Raw genomic sequence first — 23,755 nt, forward strand, 5'->3', positions numbered from 1 at the left:
GTTGAAACATGAAAATTATACATAATTACATAAATAAGCTATTTCCATCTGGTAAATTTAGTTCAGAAACTTTTTATTGGAGGTCAAATGTGTAATTTGAACGCTCTAAAGTAATATTCATAAGAAATTTGATGGATGCACATTAGGGTGCCCAGAAAGAATGACCCCCTGCTCCACAAGCGGAAAACGGTTTTTTGGGTTATTTTTAAGCATCTTTGCAAATTTTGAGCGAAATTGGTTGAGATTAACCCATTGATACCCGAGCCTTAAGATAGTGAAATAGTAGATTATGCAACAAGTTGCAAAAAGAAGATTTTTTCAGCACGAGTTGAAACCTCGTTGGATAAATACGACGAGTGCTGAAAAAATCAAGTTTTGCAACGAGTTGCTTTCAACATTTTTTGCAATTCCGAAAAACGCTTCTTTAATGGAATTTCATGTCAAACATTCATGTGTTTAGTAAATTCATCGTTCAAAGCAAAAAAAATATTGAAAAATGTTACTTTTCGGTACTCGTGTTGAAAAGTTCAACTTTTCAGCACCCATTTCAGTGCTGAAAAGTAGAACTTTTCAGCACTGTTTTTGAAAGGTATTAATTTTCCATTCTGTTATTTTTGGTAGGGATAAGTAGGCCGTTTTGTTTCTCCAGAAGGACAGGAAAAGTTGACAGTTTCACAGTGGAATTGCAAAAAAAATGTTTTTGCCGTCGTCAAACTACTTTCTTTTCCTGTCATTCTTGAACGACGAAATAGCCTACTTTTCTGTGCCAAAAATAACAGAATCGAATTGCAACACTTTTCAAAAAAAAAATTTAAACGATTTATTGACTAAATACATGAAAATTTTACTTAAAATTTCACTCCATGTGTGTTTTTCGGAATTGCAAAAAAAGTTGTACGGAACTCGTTGCAAAACTTGATTTTTTCAGCACTCTTCGTATTTATCCAACTCAGTGAACCTCGTTGGATAAATGTACGACTCGTGCTGAAAAAATCTTCTTTTTGCAACTTGTTGCATAAACTACTATTTTCATACAAACATGAAATGCAAAATGTCGAGAAAGAGCCCTTCTTTCATCATGCCAACTTTATTTTAGAAATCACACCGTGCCGAATATTTCACCGCACTCTGAGATTGCATATTCTAATATAAATTAAGAATTGGGGTCATATTTGAAATCACCGACAAAACATAAGATTCTCTATAGTATTAATTTTTGAAGAAATCGAGTCTATAATTGTTGCAAAACAAATCTATGAAATTGATCCAGGCAATTCTTGTGGCTATATTGATATTTTTTTATGAATTTGACTTGGTTTCTTTTTTTTACTAGTTTAAAAATACTTAAAATTGAAAGCTCAAACTACTTTTCTGGTAAAAGCTAGCACAAATAACGATGAGATTCGTGAAAAGATCGTTTGTTTATTAATGTTTCTTCGAGATAACAGTGAATCTATTATTTTTGTCAGTGAGGAAAGCTTGTCGAACAGTAATTAACATTTCACTGAAAAGAAGTGTTTGCATTTTACGCCAATACAGGAGCTGTGTAAAAAAAGTTAATAGTAAGTAAATAATATAAGAAAAAAATCTATTAAAAATATTGTGTCGGAATGACAATCGAAGTTTGAGAAACATTTATTATATTTTTAAACTGGTTCAATCATGCTGAAAATAATTATAATCGCAGGAATTTCATTACAGATTTTTTTCAGTTGATTGCAACACTATTTTCATTGAAATTTTGAAGTTTTTTCATGTTTTTTGACAATATATGTTTATGCCCCTTGATTTTCCGAACCAATTTTTAAAGAATGTGGGGAGGGGGATTTCAGATTTTATTTTAGAAAAATATTTGCAGCGATATATATTTATTTCAAAAAATATAGAATATGTTTTATTGTTAAACAAAATATAAAAATTTTCATTCACTGCCTCGGAACATTAAAAGAAAAGCAATTGACAGCTTTGTCATGCCGTTATTAGTCTAAATTATTTTTTAAAAATCAGATCTGAAGGGTGAAATCATTATTTTCAAACTGAATTTAAAATGATTAACACTGGAACGCCCAACGCATGTCCAACTTACACGGACGCCCAAGCCTCCCAAAAAAGGTGGAACGGTAACTTCAACTCGCTGGTTCTCGGGCAATACTCAACCAATCGGGACGATTCTTGTTTCCAGTGATTTGTTAGAATGTCTAGATGATCCTAAAATTTTACAGAAATTGATTTGAACAAATCTGTAATTTTTGCGACCAAAAACATCGTTCCACCTTTTTTTTAAACGACTGCCTCCGCGGAATTCTTGGTGAATTTTTTTTTGACAGGCGAATAAAAAAGTTGGAACGATGTTTTTGATCGCAAAAATTACAGATTTGATCAAATTAAGTTCTGCAAAGTTCTAGAATCATCTAGACATCCTAACAAATCACTGGAAAGAAGAATCATCTTGATTGGTTGAGTTATGCCCGGGAACCAGCGAGTTGAAGTTACCGTTCCAACTTTTTTGGAGCCTTAGGCGTTGGAATGTTAACAACAATAAACAACAATATTTAAAATTGTTTTTGGATGAGCGATTTTTATTCTATTAAAGTTATAAAAAATGGTAAAAATTATGTGTACCGTTAAGGCCGTTGCAGACTGAAAACAATTAAAAATGCATTTTCCTGCATTTAAAATCATAAATAGCATGTCTGGGATCGATTAAAATATTTGCAACGGCCTAACTACACAGAAAAAAATTATGGTAATATTCATCAGGAGATGGTGACAGATTTTGTGTAAAAAAAATGTGTTTTACTACATCAGGAATGATGATCAGAAATTATTCATCAGCTTCTAGTAAATTTTCATCAGGTTCACATTTTTACACAGTTTTTAATCAAAATTAATCATAAAAAGATCTATTATTCAACCAACCAAACTTTCAACCATCCAAAATTAAACTTTTTTTTCTGTGTAGAAAAAATCGAAACCACAGTCTGAATTAGGAGACTACAGTCTGAGTTATGACAGCACTTTTTTAGCTTCAATTTTATAATCAATAATAAATTAATAATAAATCAATAAAAACTAGCTAAACTAAAACAGCTGTTCTTATTCATTCGATGGGTTCTCATTCAGAAGATAAAGATGAAAATTTTAAACAATGGCCTTTGTGATAAAATCAGGGCACTTTGTAAGGACCTAGTGTCGGGCTCGAAGATAGAGCCGACATATTTCTTGAAGTCGGTTCTGGACAATCAAATTTGTTCAAAATAGTTATAATCATCGAATTTTGACGTTATGATTCATAAGAACAGTTAAGACATAGAATTCAAATTTTAGAACAAAATCATTTTTTTTAAGCAAAAACTTCTCTCGTAATTTTGTTTGAAGCGTTTGATTTGTGGTATCATACAAATTGAAAAAAAAGAACAAAGTTTTAACTGCTTACTTATAATTTAGATAATAATAAAATATGTAATCGGTACATTGATATTAAATGATTTGTTTGAGATTTAGGTTAGCTAAGTCGCAATAAAATTTTCCTTAAAAAAATGTAAACAAAAATGAAATTTTCATCCCCACAAACAATTCATGCAATAAATCCTGTTAAGATATGCACTCTACATCGCAAACACCAAAACCACAGACAAAACACCCATTTTCGCCACTAAAAAACTTCTCTACCAATCGATCGAATCCACTTCGATCCCCAACAGATATCCCCGCAAAAACAGCCCAAGAATTCCATCTCGACCTGTGCGCGCGCGCGCCAATCCAATTATTGATTAAACAGTTCGTGGTTAACCTCGGAATACCTTCTCGCGCAGTCCCCACAGCCAGCAGAGGGGCAACTCAAGTTACGCATCGCGGCTCGTACAAGGCAAACACGTGACGAATGTTTGCAGCCCCAGTTGGGTGTTGAGCAATTAGCTTTGATTGACCACAACTTCAGCTGGGATGAAAATGGCATTCGCACGATCCGATCCCAGTGGACGGATTTGAGCTGGGGAGATTCTTTGTCCCAAAGTGTGTCATTACATGGGTAAAGGGTTGGAAAAAGGGCATCATCGATTACAGCCCTCGCGAGTCACGACCTTTTCCCTGGAAATGCTCGCTGATGGAGCGTGAAAATCTGTTTGGTTGTGGTTGATCTGGGTGAAATAATTAATTTAATTGAGTCACCGGAAGCTACAGAAGCATGTCTTTTGTCTTGTTGCAGATATCATCACTGGAGCCAATTAGTAGCGGCAAGTGTTGCATGGAACTCTAGTGACACCGTAGGACGATACCAGGATGTCCCACTTTAGAATCGATTCGCTGCCCGATCCGGAGAATCGCTATGAGCTCGGCGAACTGCTTGGGGCTGGAGTGTGCGCCAGGGTGTACAAGGCGGTGGACACCAAGGCCAGCAACAAGACGGTGGCGATCAAGATTCAAAAGTACGAGGCGGATCTCAAGTCGGTGATCCAGGAAGAGTTCCGGATTCTGCGGGATTACTCGAAGCATCCGAATCTGTTGGAGTTTTACGGTGTCTACCGGAAGAAGGTTCCCGGAGAGGCCGACGAGATCTGGTTTGTGCTGGAGGTAAGACTTTGTGGTATAATTAGGTGGAACTGTTGAAAATATCGATTTTCCCTCAGTACTGCGAAAATGGTCCGGTGGTGGACGTGATCCGCAAGATACAGGTCACCAATCGGCGAGTTAGCGAGGAGCAGATCGCGTACATCTTGCGGGAAACGGCTAAGGCGCTGATCTACCTGCACGAGAACCACATAATCCATCGCGATGTTCGGGGTCACAACATCCTGTTGACCCGGGACGGTGAGGTCAAGCTGTGCGATTTTGGTCTTTCGAGGGACATAAAGTCAACGCTGGGAAAGCGGGGAACCTGCATCGGATCACCGTGCTGGATGGCCCCGGAGATCATCACCAGCGGAAAGAATGGTAGGTATCTTCTTCGACAACTCATCGCAGAACTAACATCGGTCTATCATCTCCAGACAACGAAGTCTACGACAACCGGTCGGACGTGTGGGCGCTGGGAATTACGGCGATCGAACTGGGCGATGGCAAGCCTCCGTTTCACGAGATGCACCCAACGCGGATCATGTTCCAGATCGTGCGTAATCCACCGCCGACGTTGTATCGACCGGCCAACTGGACCCAGAACTACAACGACTTTATCAACGAGTGTCTGGAGAAGAATCCGGATCATCGACCCTTTTCGATGGAGATCATCGAGCATCCGTTCCTGACGGAACTTCCCGAGAATGATTACCATGTAAGTTGTTGGTACATCTGAAGATTCAAAGTGAGAGTTCTACCTCTCAAATTCCGTTACAGATCGGTCAAGAGCTGCGAATGCTCGCCGAATCGGTCCAAGACGTGCTGCTGATCCACAAGGACGAAATGAAGTTCATGAAGGGGGCACTAAAGGGACCGGATAACAAGACGGAAAAGATGCACGTTGAAGATCTTGCCGCGCTCGAGACCCTCTCCGAGGAGACCATCCTGGACGAGCTGATCCAGCGGTACAAGAGTGGATCGACCTACACGTTCGTGGGCGATGTGCTGCTATCGATGAACCCGAACACGGAGATGCCGGATTTGCCGAGAGGGGTGAGTTGAGCTATGATTTTTAGAAGCCCCTTATTGATTGATTCTTCCTACAGTTCCACTCAAAATACAACTGCAAATCCCGGTCGGACAACTCGCCGCACATCTGCGCCATCGCCGATAGCGCCTACCAGGACATGTTGCACCACGAAGAACCGCAGCACATCATCATGTCCGGTGAGAGCTACTCCGGCAAGACTACGAACGCCAAGCTGTGCATGAAGCACCTGGCCTATCTGGGTGAGGGCAACTCCGGAGTCGCCCAGAAGATCCAGTCCGGGTACAAGGTTCTGTCGGCGTTGGTCAACGCCGGAACTCCGCTGAACTCGGACTCTACCCGGGCAATCGTGCAGACGCAGATGACGTTCGGATCAACGGGAAAGCTATCCGGTGCCATTTTCTGGGTCTATCTGCTCGAAAAACTTCGAATTTCATCCACCAACATGTAAGTTTCCCTAACTCGAGTAGTTATCATAGCTTTAAAGTCAAGACTCGAACCGCACCGTTACCAACGTACTAGATCAAACCGTTACCAAGCGTTTCTCTCCCCCTGGACAGGAACCAATCCAATTTTCACATATTCTACTACTTCTACGACGCGATGGAGGCCGAGCAACGGCTGCGTGACTTCTCGCTGGAACGTGGCCGTAACTACCGTTACCTGCGTATCCCGGAGTCTACCGCGGGAACCAAGCTCAAGTACGTTCGGGACGACATCCAGGGCAACGTAACGGCATTCCACGATTTCGAGCAGTTACTGCTCGGACTAGAAATCTCGCCCGAACTGGTCGAAACGTTCTACAGGACGTTGGCGTCCGTTCTGCTGCTGGGAGAGGTTCGCTTCCGGGACAACGACGGGGTTACCGAGCTGGAGGATTACGAAGTGGTTGGCAAGGTGGCCAATTTGTTGAAGCTGGACGAGAAAAAGTTCCAGTGGGCGCTGCTGAACTATTGCGTCATCATTAGGGGTTCGGCGGAGAGGAGACGCCACTCGGCGGACGAGGCACGTGACGCGAGGGATGTGCTGGCGGCTACGATCTACACCCGGCTGGTGGATTGGCTGGTTAATACCATTAATCATAAGATGTCGTTTGGAAGGGCTATATTGTAAGTGATGTTTGAAATGTTTGAGACCAAGTTCTTGAAAATTGTAATTTTCAGCGGTGACAACCACTCCATCACCATCACTGATCACTTTGGATTTGAGTGCTTCCACCGGAATCACATTGATCAGCTGGTGGTGAACTCGCTCAACGAGCAGATGCAGTATCTGTACAATCAACGTAACTTCGTTTATGAAATGCTTGAACAGGTTTGCACTCAACCAATTTGAAGTTTTTAGCTTGAACTTAATGTTTTGAACTTCTAATAGGAAGAAGAACAAATCCCGGTTGTCCAACTGCATTTCTACGATAACAAACTAGCTGTAGATCATCTGATGAACAAACCTAAGGGAATCTTCAGCTTCATTGACGACGCCAGTCGAGGTCGGCATGGTCAAAACTACATAATCGACTCCGTTCACACCAACAACAGTCCGTTCATCAAGCGGGCCAGCGCCAGTGAGTTCAGTGTGGCTCATTACACTGGACGGATAACCTACGACGCCAGGGATATGGCCGACAAGAATCGGGACTTTATCCCACCGGAGATGATCGAAACGCTGAGAAACTCCACCGAGGACATGGTGAAGATCTTGTTTTCGAACCCTCTTTCGAAAACGGGAAATTTGACGATGGCCGCCGAAGAAACGCTGGGAGTTCACACACAAAAGTCGAACAAGAAGAAGCGCTGGGGAGCGGCGCTCGTTGCGGAAAAGTGTAAGGTCAAAAAGATGATGAACACGCTGTCCCGGGGTCAGTACTCGCAGGTGCACAAGATGCGTACGATCGCTAATGTGTACCGTGCGACAAGCTTGGAGTTGATCCGATCGTTGGCGATCGGACCGAACAGCGGAGGAACGCACTTTGTGCGCTGCATTCGGTCCGATCTGGAGTATCAAGCGAACGGCCTGTCCAAGGAGATGATACGGCAGCAGGTTCGTGCGATGGCGGTTTTGGACACGGCCAAGGCTCGCCAGAAGGGCTTCTCGCACCGGATTCCGTTCCAAGAGTTTATTCGGCGGTACCAGTTCTTGGCGTTTGACTTTGACGAGAATGTCGACTTGACGCGGGATAACTGCCGACTGCTGTTGATTCGCTTAAAGTTGGAGGGTTGGGTTATTGGGAAGACCAAGGTGTTTTTGAAGTATTACAACGTGGAGTATCTGTCGCATCTGTACGAGACGCAAGTCAAGAAGATCATCAAGGTGCAGTCCATGATGCGAGCGTTCCTGGCTAAGCGGGTCATTGCGTCCAAGCTGAAGAGCATCCATCGAGAGTCTAGTAAGATCGTAGGTTTATACTGAATCCTCAGATGTTAATTGCACATCTTCTCTCAGTTCGCAAGCGCCAAATCCAGGACAATCCGGAACAGGCCGCTACCAAGATCCAGACCGCATTCCGGGGCCACATGGCTCGAAAGAAGTACCGGCCGCTGATCAACGATCGCACCGGAAAATTGGACGACGAAACGGCCGAGTTCATGAAGCCGTTTGCCTACCGCTGGCGGAAGAAGTCGATGTATCAGATTCTGTTGATGTACCGTGCGGCACGCTACCAGGATCTGGTCAACTTTAGCCAACAGGTACTCATTGCAGTCTTCATTGTGATCATTAGACTAACCAATCCCTTACAGGTCCACATCTACAACCAACGCTTCGTGGCGGGCACCACCACCTGCAGCAACTGCATCATGACGGAGAAGATTGACGCGTCGCAGAAGAACCGTGCCCTGCTGGGTCCGGTAAAGCCTTCGGTTTGGAAGCTGCGCTTCCGAATGGACGAGATTCCGTTCTTCGACACGACCTACATGTGCGACCCGTCGTCTGTTTCGTACATGTACACCGGTAACGACTCCGACACCGAAGACTGGGACGCTCCGCTGCGCCGCAGGAAGAACGTCTCGTCGGAGATTACCAAAGCGGTCCAGCGCAACTCGGAAGACAATGGGATCGCGAACGAGCCGTTCCACCGGGATCCGAGTCTTCCGATCAAGAGGTGAGACCAAATTGATTTGTTAATTACTTCTTCTAACCAATCCGTTGTTCCAGATTATCTCCGGGAAGAACCGTCGACTACCAACCTCGCCGTTCCTCCCCGATCGCTTCCCCGGTCAAAATGTCCTCCGTGTACACACCGGTTCCGTACGCTCGCCAAAGCATCGACGACATCCGTAATAAGTTCAGTGCTCCAGGGTCGGACGAAGTGCTGCCAAAGGTTGCCGTGTACAAGAAACGCCAAGCGCCACGGGCTCCAGGAGACTCACTGGAGAAGGAACCGTCTCCCCCCAGCGATCGTGAAATCAACAAAAGCTACAAGAAGCGGCCAGCCCCGCAACCGGCGGCCGTCAGATCGGACTATGGCTACGAAACCAAGGTGACCCCGACCAAGATCAATCCCATTCGCGAGATGCAAATGATTGGCAAGAAGAACACCGTGGACGAGGTTAGTGTAATTGACGAATTATTCAGAGACCTTGACGAGCCTCAATTTCAGAACGACAATTCGGACGACGAACCGCCGTTCAACTTCCAAGGGATGCTCCGCAAGACCAACTACAACCGGGCGTCGATGAAGCGCACTCCGAACGACAGCCGGATGTCAGTGTCGAACTTTGACTTTGACGACTTCAACAACAACAACAACAACAACGGAAATTCGTTTGAAAAGTTCAACCGCTCGGAAGGAAACGTGGTCTACCAGAGCAATAGACCCAAGTCTTGCCAGGGCATCCAGGCGAACGATTCCGCGGCAGGAGCCACCGCGTTGCAACGCAAACATTCGCTGTCCCACGATGCGATGATGTTCAAGGAGTCGGCTGAGCCAACCGACGAAGATGGAGCTCGGGCTGGACCATCGCGTAGCCATTCGGTGTCACCGTTTGACGAGAACAGGAACAACTACGTCCACCAGGAGATTGCCCCGGGGATCATTATTGAGGGGTACTGTGAGGACATTTAAGCTCGACGTTGGGATGGTGGGGATGATTATTAAATGTGCAAAGTTTATGTTTGTCGTCTTCGTGGATTGTTATATTTATTGATTGTTTTGCAAGATTAAAGCTCTTTGTATGTTTCGCCAAAAATCTTGTGTTATTTCAATGAGAAACTCCACACAACAACAACATGAAATAAAATCATAAAATCACAAAATCATAAAATCATAAAATCATAAAATCATAAAATCATAAAAGCATAAAATCATTAAATCATTAAATCATTAAATCATTAAATCATTAAATCATTAAATCATAAAATCATAAAATCATAAAATCATAAAATCTTTTTTTTGTTTTTGTTTTTGTTTTTGTTTTTGTTTTTGTTTTTGTTTTTGTTTTTGTTTTTGTTTTTGTTTTTGTTTTTGTTTTTGTTTTTGTTTTTGTTTTTGTTTTTGTTTTTGTTTTTGTTTTTGTTTTTGTTTTTGTTTTTGTTTTTGTTTTTGTTTTTGTTTTTGTTTTTGTTTTTGTTTTTGTTTTTGTTTTTGTTTTTGTTTTTGTTTTTGTTTTTGTTTTTGTTTTTGTTTTTGTTTTTGTTTTTGTTTTTGTTTTTGTTTTTGTTTTTGTTTTTGTTTTTGTTTTTGTTTTTGTTTTTGTTTTTGTTTTTGTTTTTGTTTTTGTTTTTGTTTTTGTTTTTGTTTTTGTTTTTGTTTTTGTTTTTGTTTTTGTTTTTGTTTTTGTTTTTGTTTTTGTTTTTGTTTTTGTTTTTGTTTTTGTTTTTGTTTTTGTTTTTGTTTTTGTTTTTGTTTTTGTTTTTGTTTTTGTTTTTGTTTTTGTTTTTGTTTTTGTTTTTGTTTTTGTTTTTGTTTTTGTTTTTGTTTTTGTTTTTGTTTTTGTTTTTGTTTTTGTTTTTGTTTTTGTTTTTGTTTTTGTTTTTGTTTTTGTTTTTGTTTTTGTTTTTGTTTTTGTTTTGAAAAAAAAACCTTTTTAATTTTACAGGATGGGTAAACAAGAAGAAATCAAGTGAATCACCCATGTGAGTCCCTCAAGTCCGGTGAATCCCCTAAGCTGATCAACCTTGTACATAAAACATGCGCTAATGCTGAGAAGCAAGTTCAGTACGTCTCAACTCGTTTGCGCAAGATGACCACCCGATTGCAGTTACTTTTTGCCTTAGCTGCCCTGTTATCAGTAGTTTCAAGTTCCGAAAATACCAGCGTCAGCTCTTCGGATGGATTCGGTCACGAGCTGGCCATGGTCGGGCTGGATGCAGTTAATTTTAAGTGAGTTATTACTCGTTTCAAAGTGATCTTACATCTGATAACGCAACTTTTTAGCATGCAAAAGGATCACCTGCGATCGAAGGAGTATTTCCAGGTGCTGAAGGCAGAAATCGAAGCAGTTCAACGAACTCTCGGTAACATCGAAAGCATGGTGGTTCGCCAGTCCAAGGTGATTTCAACGCTCCAGAGTGAGCTGGATATGACTTCGCTGAATGTGTCGCAATTGCTTAGTGATTCTGGAAAGATCTACCGAGTTCAACAAACGCTTGCGACGACGGAGATATTGAACGACTTTATCATTCAGTTGGTTGGTAAAAAAGTGGACGCTTCTGGAAGTTCTCGGCAGTTGCTTGTGTCTAGGGAGTTACCGTCGACTTGTGCTGATGTTCCGGAGCGTAGCTCAGGAGTCAGGTTGATCCACCCACAGCCTGGTTTTAAGGATTCATTTGAGGCGTTCTGTGACCAGGAGTACGAAGGGGGTGGTTGGACCGTTATTCAGAATCGTTACGATGGTTCGGTGCATTTTTACCGAGGATGGAACGAGTTCGAGAACGGATTTGGTGACCTGCGGGGCGAGTTCTGGTTGGGACTGAGGAAGATCCACGAGTTGACCTACGCCAAAAAGCACGAACTGCACATTGTACTGGAGGATTTTGAAGGAAAAACTGTGGTGGCCAAGTACAGTGACTTCCGGGTGGCCGGACCGGAAGAGAAGTACACGCTGAAGAGTTTGGGGACGTTCAGTGGAGACGCTGGAGATTCGTTAACGTCAGCTGTGAACATGAAATTTACGACCTTGGATGCAGACAACGACACTCACGGACCCGGGAATTGCGCCGTCGATTACAAGGGAGGCTGGTGGTACACAGCTTGTCATGAAAGGTAACAAAGTCCCGCTCACATAACTAGGAATCGTAATTTCTACAACCCCATTCCTGCTTGCAGCAACCTGAACGGATTGTACATGAAAGGCAAGGTGGAGGTGTTTGCAACAATGATGTGCTGGAAGGCTTTCAAAGGCTACAATTATGGATTGAAACGCTCGCGGATGATGATTAGAGCAAGTCAATAAATAGTTATGTCACCAGGCTAAAGTGATGCATTTTTCTGAATGGAAATCTACGCATAATTCCTCACACACACACCTTATGTAAGCTCATTATTCCAAAGGGATGTAAAATCGATAGTCGGGAAAAGGCCAACCGATTTCGTCACGGGACGAGTCTCCTGCTGGGTAGGTCCAGGAACGTTTTTGCGATAATAGCTTCCCACGCACTTTTTTATCGCGCGCACTCGTTGGTCAGGCAATTTTTTTTCTCTGCTCAAACGCGCGACATTGGTTGGTTGGTTACTAGTTCATGAAAGTGTCATTCACCGCCTTATAATAAATTGAATTTTGCGGTTTTTGGACTGCTACAAAGTAGATTGGAAGATTACACGGGGTCAATGGTTTGACGTTGACGTCTTCTTTTATGGATTGTTCGAGAGTAATTGACCAGCGTTCAACATATAACCTATTTTTAGTAAATAATCAATAAGATAATATGATGAGAATAAAGCGAAATTGTATTGCTTAATATTACCTCCAAGTACTTTTCATTTTTTTTCCTGGGATTTTTGTTTCAATCAAGCACAAAAAGAGTAATTTTAAGGATAAACGTAGGTTCAAGAAAAACTTAAAAAATGCAAAACTGTATGGATAAGTCACTATTACAGATAATTCATGGATGAAAATAAAAAAAAATAAAAAAATAAACCAGAAGATTTTTATAATGTGGCCTAAACTATACATGAAAAACATTTAGTTACCTAAATTTTCGATTTGTTCAATTTCAGCTTAGATTTTTTTTATGAAATTAAATTAAATTTTGTTCTGCACACATTGATAATTTCATCAAAAACATTTATTTAGTGTTAAACTGCTCAGAAAATATAGAACAAACAAATGTAGAACAAAGTTTTCAACTTAAATTTCCTTAAAAAAATATTTTCATTCATTTTCTCCCTTAACAGATCAAAGTTTAAAAAAATCTCTCCACTTTCATTTTGAAAAATACAAACTAAGTTGGTTTCCAAGGATACCAGATGCCAGGAAAAAGCATATTCTAAATTTTTACAAATTTTCATTTTGTAAAGGGTAAAAAAAGAAACATTTAATGCATGTTTCTATTGTAAAATTGGCTCAGGTACACGAATTTGATAAAAATATCAATAGAAAATAAGATCTTAGGGGTCTCTTAAGCAAAAAAAAACCATACAAAAAAATATTTTGCATCTGCTTTATCCAAGCTTTTTTAGTCTCAGATGTCCCCTACAAGCTACAGGTCGAATAGAGTTGATATCTGAATGAAACACTTCTTTACTTCAATTTGAAAATTATGCTATTTTTTCACTAAAATGCCAATAACTTAAGATTCAACTAATTAAGATGCTTCACCCTTCATTTCGTTGCATTTTTAAGCCCTCCCAGATGCATTTTGGATTTTGGATAAGTTTTAGTTAAGCATTTGTTGTTGATTTTTGACTATTTCAAACCTTTAAACTTTGTGTCCCGATTTGCTACACATTCCGTTGACCTAGAGGGCTCATTTTTGGACAGCCTCTGGTCTGGTTATATATGTCCAAACAACCCCAGGCAGATTGGTTATGAAACGATGTCCAAAACAAACTATCAAAACCAGTTATTTTTCGTTGCCTAAAAATATTTCATTTTTTCATTTGAAGGGCTAAAATCAGATTGATCTTAACTGTATCTTTCCGTAACAAGCTGCTTTGAAACAAAAATCGATTAATTAACTCAAAAGCAGCAAAAGTAACCCATTTTCTCCAGCTCATAATGAGTTCACAAAACACATTTCCATCAACGAGATGCGGTCGATTCCAAAAGCACCATGGAGTCAAGTCAACAGAAGCACACATTTGCCATGTGAATTGACATTTCCGAGGCCCGTGGCAAACGGTGTGCTCCAGATTTCCCCAAGTTTTTACTCAAATCTCGCACCCACCGCACCTTCCCTCCTTCAAAATCCCGATCAAACCCCGATTAGCGGCTTCCCTTTGCGATTGTTTTCCACTCCGCGCAGCACTCGACTTTATGCAAAAATCATGTGCATTTATATAACAACAGCCACATTATGGGCGATTATTTACAAGAAATATGCGCACCAGGAGGTCCTTGCTTCGCTGACTAAAGGGGAGAGATTTTTTTTCTTTCGTTTTGTCAGCCAGCCGAAGGCATTTGATATAAAAACGATGCGTTCGGGGGATGGAAATCCAGTACGAGTCGCTCATTAGCCGGTGTCAAAGGGGATTTTCCGGAGAGTTATAACGGATTTGTGTTTAGAACGTTTGATCCCAATCAAGAATCGATTGATGAGTGAAATATTTAAGTGAATTCGTTTTTGTGGAAAAATCTGTGAGTTATAAAAATATCTTTTTTTGATGTGGGATAATGTTAAATGAATGGTGATTTTTGAAAACTGTGATTAATTAGGGAAATGGCTTTTTGTGCCACAAAGGATATCAAAACACTTATTGTTATATTTTAGAGTTAAAAAAATTGAATGTTTTTCTATAAAGTACAGCATTCATATAAAAAAAACTTCTGAGGCATTAGAGAAAATCCATTACCTTAAAAAAATATATTGTTTTAGTATTTATAAATTCAAATTATTTAATTTAATTTTTTTTTTGATGTCACGTTTTTGGTCTGGTGTTTTGAAATTGTTTTTTTTAACGTGGAAACATAAAAATCATCTGTTTCGTAAGTTGTATGCTCATATATTTTATGTATTTATATTTGTGAAATATTTTAAATAACTTTTTTTTTATAATTTTGTATGCATTTTGGAAAGAGACATTAAATTTATTAAATTAATTCTTAAATGTTCTTAAAAGTTCTTCGTTATTCTATGCATCATTTTTTTTTATTTGATTGAAAAATGTTTTTAATTAATCAAATAACATAATAAAAATCTGAAATCTTAAACACATCTTCAATTATCGAGACAAAAAGTTATTGAAAATTACACTGATCCTAAAACAACAAAAAAGGAGATTAGATAAAACAATCAACAAGAATCATTCTGATCCAAGTTATTCAAAAATACTCTCATGTTTCTAAAACAACAGAAAAGGGAAGTTAAGATTAAAAATTAAATAAGTATCCTTATAAGCAATGATTTTTAATAATAATTATTAAAAAGGCGATATTTTTTTTATTTAAAAAAAGTGCTTCGAAGAAAGCAAAATCGTGTTTTCCACAGACAATGTCATACCATAATTTTCCAACAAAAAAACAAAACGTTTAAAAAGATAATTGATTTTGAATGGTATCATAAAAAAGAACCTTCGAAAAACGAAATTATACGAGAAATCGGTCACATTTGACAGATTTTGACCAACTAATAAACAAAAATATAGGGCACCATTGGCTTAATATTCAAACATAAAAAAGAAAAAAAAATCCAAGATGTATAAATTCTGAATCAAAAAAGTGCAGTCAACTAAAATCGATTGAAAACTGCTAAGCTGTTTTTTGGTACGTTTTGATCTTAAAAAATATGCTTAATACAACTGATATTTAGTGTAGCAACATCTTCAAGTAGTTGATCGTTTTAGTGTTGAAACATTAATTTTTAAAGTATTATTTGTTTCCATGACATCTTCAAAAAAAAAATCATTTTTATAACAAGTAAGTAAAAGTAAATCTTCCCCTGTTCCTGAGGGGAACAACCGTGAAGAGTATTGGGGCCGGCATTTACAAACCGGATTCAGTGACAGTTTATTAATTAATCAACTTAATGTTAACATGTTAAGGTTAATGTTAACATTCCATAGGTTGTCTTCCTAAGGTGTCTTGATAAGGTCCAGTTTGTGACGATGCACTACCTTCCCTTTACTAAGCAATCGAATTTAGAAAGGAAAATATCACCAGTTGTGTTGGTCCGTGCCGGGATTTGAACCGTGATCTACCGATAAGGTTCCTTTTTTTGTTACAAAATGCTATAAATTAGTTGGCAGCCACACCATTAAAATTTTGATTTTTTTTAAGTTCTTGCTATGAATATATGCTTTTTATTATCAATTTTAAGTTATTTGCACACTTTAAGACCCAACCCAGCATCTAGTTGGTTTTCAATCTAAAAAAAATCGATAAAAAATATTTTTCAAACCAATTTTGAATTCTCAAAAAACATTGGAAAGGAGAACTATTTTTTTAGAAATTATGTTTTTTGTAGAACAAAAATTGCACAAAATAACCTCTTAAACACGGGAAAAACCATGTTTTCAAAGGAAATTCTCAAAAAGATTTTAAAAAATAGTTTAAAATGATGAAGTATTTCTGCAGAGCACTTGCAACCAATTCTCAAACGACTGTTTTTTTTTTCAAATCCATGCCATACACAAAACACCACTTATGGTGCCTCACCAGGACATCTTTCCTTTTTAACCCAAACAACATTACAACTCGTGTACCATTCATGCTTCTGCTCCGAACACGTCCCTGCCATGTGATGTACAGCTGGGGCCGACTGAGGCTCACGCAACAGAAACGTTTTAACGAAAACACACACATTCCTAATGGATGATTGAAATTATCCTTGTTTACAAATCCCGGCATTCCCTTCCATCACATTTGTTCCCGGAAGCCTTTCACGTTCAACGCGGTCAAGGCCAACCACGGGAAGCTGCACTTGATTGATAAGTTTTTCTTTTTTTTTATTGTAGTTAATCGAACTCCGTCAACCCCCTTCGAGACACATCCCCAGGACTCATCAGGATGAGTCCCACGACTGTCACGAGCCTGTTCGCGCTCACGGTGGCCATGGCGTTCTTCATCCATGTGATAGATTGCGGAGTCGTGGACAGGGTAAGAGCTTCCTCTGAACCTGACAGGGTTGGCCTTTAATTGATTGCTGTTGTGTAACTGTATCTTCCAGGAACCGCGAGCCTACAAGCAGTACAACACCAACAGCAACACGGCCGGCGGTGGTGGCGGGGAAGTTCCGGCCAAGCGACCGTTCTGTAACGCCTTCACCGGATGTGGCAAGAAGCGATCGTCGGTGGCGGTCACGCCGGTGGCCATGATGCACCGGCACGCGCTCACCTCGGAACAGAACCGGCCCAAGGTGACCGAGGGCTTCGACCCGAACGAGGACTCGCTCGCCAACCTGATCGACCTGAACACCGAGCCCGCCGTCGAGGACCTCATGAGGCAGATCATGTCCGAGGCCAAGCTGTGGGAAGCCATCCAGGAAGCGAACCGGGAGATTTACCTCCAAAAGCAGGGCCAGAAGACGCAGAGCGATTCGTTCCCGATTTCGTTTAGCACCCAGTAAAAAAATAGAGTTCAAACTCAAGTTGTTCCTAGGATAAGGCTTCGTTTAAGAACGTCTGTTACAAGCTCTGAAAACTCATCAAACAAATGCCAACGAAATTAATACTCCTTAAATATTGGGAAACGGTTGCTGTCCTCACAAGAAATTGTTCACTCTTGCTCCAATGTACTTACTTTTTTGTATGAGATGATTAAACAAAAATGCAGTTGCAATGTGGCTGTTTTGTACTAAAGTTGCACTTCTTTTAGCGATAAGAAATTAAGGTCTATTGTAAATACATGATGCAAATGTAATGCACCGAAAATGCTGCAATAAAAACTACAATGACATGGTATAAAAAATTGTTTTAATAAAGAAAAAATGGCAAAGCTACAAATAAACGCTGAAACATAATGATAAAAATCTCCCTGCACAGAAAAAAAAAATCATGGTAATATTACATCTGGGAAGAGGTACATCTTTTATGTCAGAAAAAAGGTGTAATTTTACCTCTGGAAATGTGTAATTTTACCACTTTTCTGGTGTAATGTCACTTTTTCAGTCTAAATTGATGTAAAATTACATCATAAAAGAGGTAATATTAAACCTTCCAAAATTACAGCTTTCAAATTTACATTATTTTTTACTGTGTGATAAAACAACATTTCTTGGCAAAGTTGTCTTAGCTTTTATTAATTACTAAACATAGTTATAACAACTTTGTTTACAGTAATCATTTACATGAAAAAGCAGTGTCCACAGCGTTGCCAGATTGCAAAATCATTTAAAATATATTACTAGTTTCAACCAATTATACTGTTAGTTCCCGTAATAATGGAGATATCAAATTGTTTGTCTGGGAAAAAAAATCATAAGCTGCTTATGTGCTTCGTATGAAAGGCATAAATCATTCAAATGCTCTGAAAGCAGCAATTCCCCACGAAAACCTTTTCAAAAAAAACTCCAGAACTTTCTTTTGCGCCAAGACAGCTAGAATCGGATGAAATGGCGCGGAGATATGATTTTTTGAAAAAAGTGGTTTTTGCGAAAATCGACGAAAATTGCCATTTTTCGGACCACCCTAACACGGCGTAGGTCACCCTAATGGCCAAACAAAAAATACGGGTCTAATTATTTCGGCCAAGGAACCCCCAGAAAAATTTTGAGCCCGATCGGAGAACTTTATTTTAAATCATGCTGTTTTCGTGGGGAATTGCTGAAAGGTTCTTCATAATTTAGATGAGAAACATCATTTATCTCAATTAATCCCGTTTAATTCGCCAAAAAGCCAAAATAACCTAACAATTTGTTTGAGTTCATTTCAGGGGTTCAAGAACATGCCGCCGTGGCGACAAATGACCGAATTCCGGACCCCGTCAGGCAATTTCTTAGAACAAACCCGTTCATTATCGTCGATCCCTCTCGGAGATGGGCGGCAAACCTTGACATTCGCAGTCGTCGCAGAACTGAGAAGGAAATTCTGAAATTTCAGTATAGAACGGATCGATTTAAAAGGGGCCAGCCGCAGTAGAGCGTTTGCTCTGGAGGTGTTCAGAAGTGAGTTCGGGGGGTTTTCGCGCAAAATGGTCAAGTTTAAAAAGTTGGTTTTGCTGGTGAGTTCAATCTTTGTGCTGCTGTACTTGATCAACGGTGAATCATGCGACAGGCAGATGGTCGAGCAAATCGAAATGATGGATAAGCAGTGAGTTACGCATAATTTGTAGTCATTATCAGTGAAAATAAATGTCATTTTTCATACAGGATGGCGATGCTCACGGAAAACATGAAAAATGTAGTCTGGTCGGTGATGGCTATGGAAGTCACTTTTAATCGGTTCAAACGTGAAATGCAAAATTTGAACACTGGAAACGGCTTTGGATCCTCGGGAGGAATGCCTAACAATGGATTAATGAGGTATGTTTCTATTGAATAAGTGCTGTGAATTTTTTTTAAAGTATGTCAATATCTTAATCCTTGCTCAATATTATTTAAAAAGAAATTATGACTTGTTGTATAGTCCTGTTGTTTGCGGATTTAACAGTGCGTTTGAACCAATTTTGAAATCTTTTTTTGTATCAACATGTACTGTATACCGGGATGACTTAGATAGGTTTGTTTTTCCACAAAATAAACAGTCAACAAGAAGTTTTCATAAATTTTTGAACAGTTCAAATTAATTAACTATAATTACAAAAATGTTGATTAATAAGATTGTTTTCAATATTCATAAAGTGTCACGATTTATGGAAAATGGAATGAATATTCTAATTATTTAGACAAATTTTCCCTATAAGGCTCTTTAAAATTCTAGGCATTTTCGGTGGAACAAATTTCTTATTTAATGTGAAAGATTTTGATTTGATCTACTGAAACAGGTTAAATGCAATATAAATCGACATTTTTATAAACATATCAAGCCAAAATGATTTATTTGCAAAATTCTTACTTTTTATCTATTTTTCCTGAAATATAAATTAATTTTGTTGAAAAGCTGATAAACTTAGTAAAATAATTAATTGCACTGATTTTTCTCTCAAAAACTATGCCAACAACCTTAATTCGAGGTAAAAAATAAGATTTGCTCACAGAAAATCCGATTTTAACAAGAAAACCCATGACAATCAAAGTCACCTCGGTGCTCAAAAAACAAAATTGTACTACAAGGACGCTGTTGACAATTTTCCTAAAATAGTGCATGCACCCTGTGTTGCCTACTTGCTGGAAAATTTATCAAAAATCAATTGAAGTCCTATTAATGACACTGGCTAACGGTACATAATTTTCAAAATAAATTGATTTGAATTAAAACTTATAGTTGTTGACGCACATTCCAAGCGTTGGATGTGGTCCTGTGTCTGAGACGTTCGGTGAATCAAATAAACCACGTAGAGTTGAGGGACGACTTCATTCCGCTTTTCGTATAAAAAGACAGAGTTTTTATGGACGGGAGTTCAATTTGTTGGGTGGTGACGCGCGGTCAATTATGTGGCATTGTGTGTGAAAAAAAAAGAATTTTATTTTGTGTTTCATCCTGATTGGCTTGCTCAAGTCCTTCCTACATCATTGTTGATCGGGAGGCACGACGTCGTGTGAATTGTTGCATTAAAATAAGTTTAAGTATTACTGTAAATGACTGTAAAAAAGCCCTTCCTATATCATCAATGTCGTCTGGGTAATCGTGATGAAAAATTACATTTATTCAGTATTTAAATACCTGTGCGCGAGTGTTTTGGTGTGCTAATTAAAAAGACCTTCCCATAGCATCGTTGCTCAGAAGGCTCGCCGACGGTTTTATTATGAAAGTCCTCCCCATAGCATCGTAGCTCTGGAGGCATCGAAAAGCCAATACCTTATCCTACTAACCAAAAAAAAAAATAATCACGTGATGCTTGAAGGAGATGCTGTGGATTCAACGGTCTCAATGTGTGCTTGATGAGTCTGCAACTTCAACTATCGGACTAACATTCCTCCCTTTTGTTGAACTGCAGGCTTCTTGGGAGGGCGCCGGTATTGACTAATAAAGTCGGGGTCTTCAGGGGTTAAACAGTGAACGGATGGTTGGCTCCCACTGATCATTTTTGATTCCTTGTTTAACTTCAGCTGATCTGTCAATAACGGAGTAGCAGCTCATTGGCAGTCAACCATGCTCATGCTCATGCTCAAAAAGACAGAGTGTTTGTGGACGGGTAAACTTTACTTATCTTGTTTCTGCTGTGTCTATCCCTGTCGACCGTCTGGTTGAAAGTAATTGGTCTAGATTTTAGAAGTGCTGTGCTAGCTAAATCTCTAAATCGGGAAGGCTTTACAAAATATTATGGCACATGTACTAAAACATCTACAAACATACAACAGAAAAGTACATGAATCTCTTCTGTGATTGTGTCAGTATTTATGCTACAAAATCAACAGTGTCGTCCAAATGTGTTTCTATAAAATCGTCAATTTGTGCGTTAACAATTGTAAAATAAACAAATTTTGGGCTTAAATTAGAAACAAAGCATGAATTGCGATTTTTTGATCTTTGGAGGAGAAAAAGAATAGAATTTTAAAAATACAAAGCATTACTTTTTCAACATGTCTACAAAATTTATTTTTTTTAAATTCAACTAAATCAAAAATATCAAATTATTCGCTCTACAGCATTGCCTTGGCATTCCCGATTATGGGATTCCTACTCTAAACTTGATGTCCGTAGGCTTGATTGTTGAGGTTATTGCAAACCTCTTTTTACACCTAAGCTTCCATCCACCCCGGGATTCGAACTGACGACCTTTGGATTGTGAGTCCAGCGACTCCACCGGTACAGGACCCAGGAAGACGACTCCTACACCTGGACTGAGCTATCGGCCTAACCTCTAGGTTAGACCGGGGCCAACATTTACTTCCCCATCCGACGGATGGCGTGATCAGACAAATCTCGTCTCAAAATTTGCCACCGGGACCTTCTGGGATCGAACCCAGGCCGATAGTTTTGAATTCTAATAATTTGAAGTAAAAAAATGACAGAACCGTGATAACTTTTTTAAATTGTTATTGAATTTTAGATACTAATTTAGCTAAATCTTCTACAACATATTCGAAAAAAAAACTTAAAAACATGCTTGAATCTAGATCATTTTGTCCTCAAAATGAAAAAAAAACTTTTAAAGTCAAATAGATTATTTTGACGATATTGTGTTGATTTTGAAATGAAAATTGTATTCAAAATTATTTTTTATTCAATATTGAGTAGGTAGCGTCTTTAAAAACCACAATCAGTACATAATAGTGTAAAAAATAACAGAATTCATGTTAGAGGACTTGGTTTCCTTAATTTTTTTCTAACAGTGGGTCTTCCACAAACCACGTGGACAATTTTAGGGTGGAAGGGGTTTGAAATTATTATGTTTTGGCATTCTTCTAATGCTTGTCAAAAAAATTTGAGTTAAAATATTTAGCAAAGGAACCGTCCATAAATCACGTGGACACTTTGTTGAAGATCTCAAACCCCTTTATGAACAAATGTTCATACGAACATTGCTTCCTCCCCGATTAAAATGTCCACGTGGTTAATAGCTGGCCCCAAATGCACAATCTTCAAAACACGGAAAAATCATGATCATGAAATCAGATCATAAAATTTAATGATCGTTTATGAGATTGTAAATTTATATAACATTAAGTAATGCTAAAGTCTTTTTATTTCATTTCCAGTGACTGCCAGAAACCCAATCTGGACGTTCTTCTTACCCAGTACATCAAGGATCGTGCCGTTGTTGAGGTTAAGTTTTCTGATGGTTCTTCAGTTACCAGCAACGGAAGTCAAATTCCTCCAATGATGGAACAGCCTCCGTCACAAGGTGGTGTGAATAGAATAACTTAAAATGTTTGGAAAAAGTGATCACTTTTTATTTATCTTTTCAGACCAAATAAAATCCTGCAAAGAAGCCAACAAAACCGGACCGCATATGCTGAAGATCGATGGAATCGATGACGAATTCCTCGTGTTGTGTGACAACGATTACGAAGGAGGCGGTTGGTTGGTGATCCAGAATCGGTTCAAAGGATTGCTGGACTTTTACCGCAATTGGACGGATTACAAGGCTGGATTTGGTGACATCAACGAAGATTTTTGGATTGGAAACGAGCTGATTCATCAGATATCGAAGGAGAAACCACGTGAAATCCACTTCTTGTTGAGCGATTGGGAAGACAAGTTTGGAGTGGCAAAATATTCTGGCTTCCAAATGGGCGGAGAGGCAGAGATGTACGCGCTGAAGAGTTTGGGCAGTTACAGTGGAACCGCTGGAGATTCTTTGTTACGGAACGTGGGACAGAAGTTTTCAACGAAGGATCGAGATAACGATGCATATGAAGGTAGCTGTTCCCATTTGTACTTTGGAGGGTGGTGGTACGACAAGTGCCACTTGGCCAACTTGAACGGAAAGTACGTGAAGGGAGCGGTTAGTGATTACGCAACGATGATGTGCTGGAGCTCGTTCAGAGGGTTCAACTACGGGCTGAAGACTTCAAGGATCATGGTTCGGTATTAGGTACCAAGACTTGCGTCAAATATCATGGATTTGAAACCAATGAAAATATATTAGAATGTAAGATGCTTCTAATTAAATGATTTTTGCAATAAGTTTTGATATATTCAAATTTTTATATAACTTCTTTGATCTATGAATTGATATACGATACAGAATGAATTCAGTACACGGATAGAAATCTGTTAGTGTATCCGAAATGTCTTGAACGATACTTATTAAAACTTCACATCTCTATGAATCCATTCAAGACAACAACCACTACGATTTGGAAGAAAATTTCTTCAAAGCCCAAATTTTCAAGCAACTACACCCAGACAAAACGTAACGCCAACACGTTTGAACACGCACACTCGATCTTTCAAAAACACAAAACAACTCCACTATTTTGACAGTTCTCTTTGCTCCGTTCCCATTCATGACCGCGATGTTTTTGCATGTTTGTCGCAACCTACTGCGATAGTGGTGTGCGTGTGTTTCTCCT

The 23,755-nt window shown here is 39.2% G+C and overlaps 4 protein-coding genes across 5 annotated transcripts in view; all 4 read left to right on the plus strand.

Moving 5' to 3' along the window:
* LOC120424987 (neither inactivation nor afterpotential protein C) overlaps positions 1 to 9,789 on the plus strand; it is a 120,839-nt gene extending 111,050 nt beyond the window's left edge. The window contains exons 2-13 of the mRNA XM_052707290.1: positions 4,208 to 4,572; positions 4,629 to 4,932; positions 4,989 to 5,269; positions 5,332 to 5,607; positions 5,661 to 6,049; positions 6,163 to 6,711; positions 6,766 to 6,916; positions 6,977 to 7,988; positions 8,045 to 8,289; positions 8,341 to 8,702; positions 8,756 to 9,149; positions 9,201 to 9,789. Coding sequence (XP_052563250.1) covers positions 4,282 to 4,572; positions 4,629 to 4,932; positions 4,989 to 5,269; positions 5,332 to 5,607; positions 5,661 to 6,049; positions 6,163 to 6,711; positions 6,766 to 6,916; positions 6,977 to 7,988; positions 8,045 to 8,289; positions 8,341 to 8,702; positions 8,756 to 9,149; positions 9,201 to 9,665 — 4,719 coding nt within the window. The 5' untranslated portion in view covers positions 4,208 to 4,281 and the 3' untranslated portion in view covers positions 9,666 to 9,789. The remainder of the gene's footprint in view (positions 1 to 4,207; positions 4,573 to 4,628; positions 4,933 to 4,988; positions 5,270 to 5,331; positions 5,608 to 5,660; positions 6,050 to 6,162; positions 6,712 to 6,765; positions 6,917 to 6,976; positions 7,989 to 8,044; positions 8,290 to 8,340; positions 8,703 to 8,755; positions 9,150 to 9,200) is intronic.
* Positions 9,790 to 10,760: 971 nt separating this feature from the next.
* Positions 10,761 to 12,504, plus strand: LOC120424995 (microfibril-associated glycoprotein 4-like). Its single transcript, XM_039589365.2, has 3 exons — positions 10,761 to 10,922; positions 10,977 to 11,804; positions 11,868 to 12,504. Exons 1-3 carry the CDS (start codon positions 10,783 to 10,785, stop codon positions 11,992 to 11,994), a joined length of 1,095 nt encoding a protein of 364 aa, XP_039445299.1. The 5' UTR covers positions 10,761 to 10,782; the 3' UTR covers positions 11,995 to 12,504.
* A 1,700-nt stretch (positions 12,505 to 14,204) lies between these two features.
* On the plus strand, positions 14,205 to 17,582 carry LOC120424988 (cardioactive peptide). Its single transcript, XM_039589358.2, has 3 exons — positions 14,205 to 14,337; positions 16,653 to 16,794; positions 16,865 to 17,582. Exons 2-3 carry the CDS (start codon positions 16,705 to 16,707, stop codon positions 17,261 to 17,263), a joined length of 489 nt encoding a protein of 162 aa, XP_039445292.1. The 5' UTR covers positions 14,205 to 14,337; positions 16,653 to 16,704; the 3' UTR covers positions 17,264 to 17,582.
* A 1,160-nt stretch (positions 17,583 to 18,742) lies between these two features.
* Positions 18,743 to 23,367, plus strand: LOC120424991 (ficolin-2-like). 2 transcript variants are annotated; one of them, XM_052708365.1, is made up of 4 exons: positions 18,743 to 18,944; positions 19,004 to 19,156; positions 22,436 to 22,584; positions 22,646 to 23,367. In XM_052708365.1, exons 1-4 carry the CDS (start codon positions 18,826 to 18,828, stop codon positions 23,272 to 23,274), a joined length of 1,050 nt encoding a protein of 349 aa, XP_052564325.1. In that variant the 5' UTR covers positions 18,743 to 18,825; the 3' UTR covers positions 23,275 to 23,367. The 2 variants fall into 2 exon arrangements, with proteins under 2 accessions (XP_052564325.1, XP_039445294.1); XM_039589360.2 differs by having other exon boundaries at positions 18,750 to 18,944; positions 22,436 to 22,581.
* Positions 23,368 to 23,755: the final 388 nt, after the last annotated feature.

This window comes from Culex pipiens, chromosome 2 (genome assembly GCF_016801865.2).
Source record: "Culex pipiens pallens isolate TS chromosome 2, TS_CPP_V2, whole genome shotgun sequence".
Lineage (NCBI taxonomy): Eukaryota > Metazoa > Arthropoda > Insecta > Diptera > Culicidae > Culex > Culex pipiens.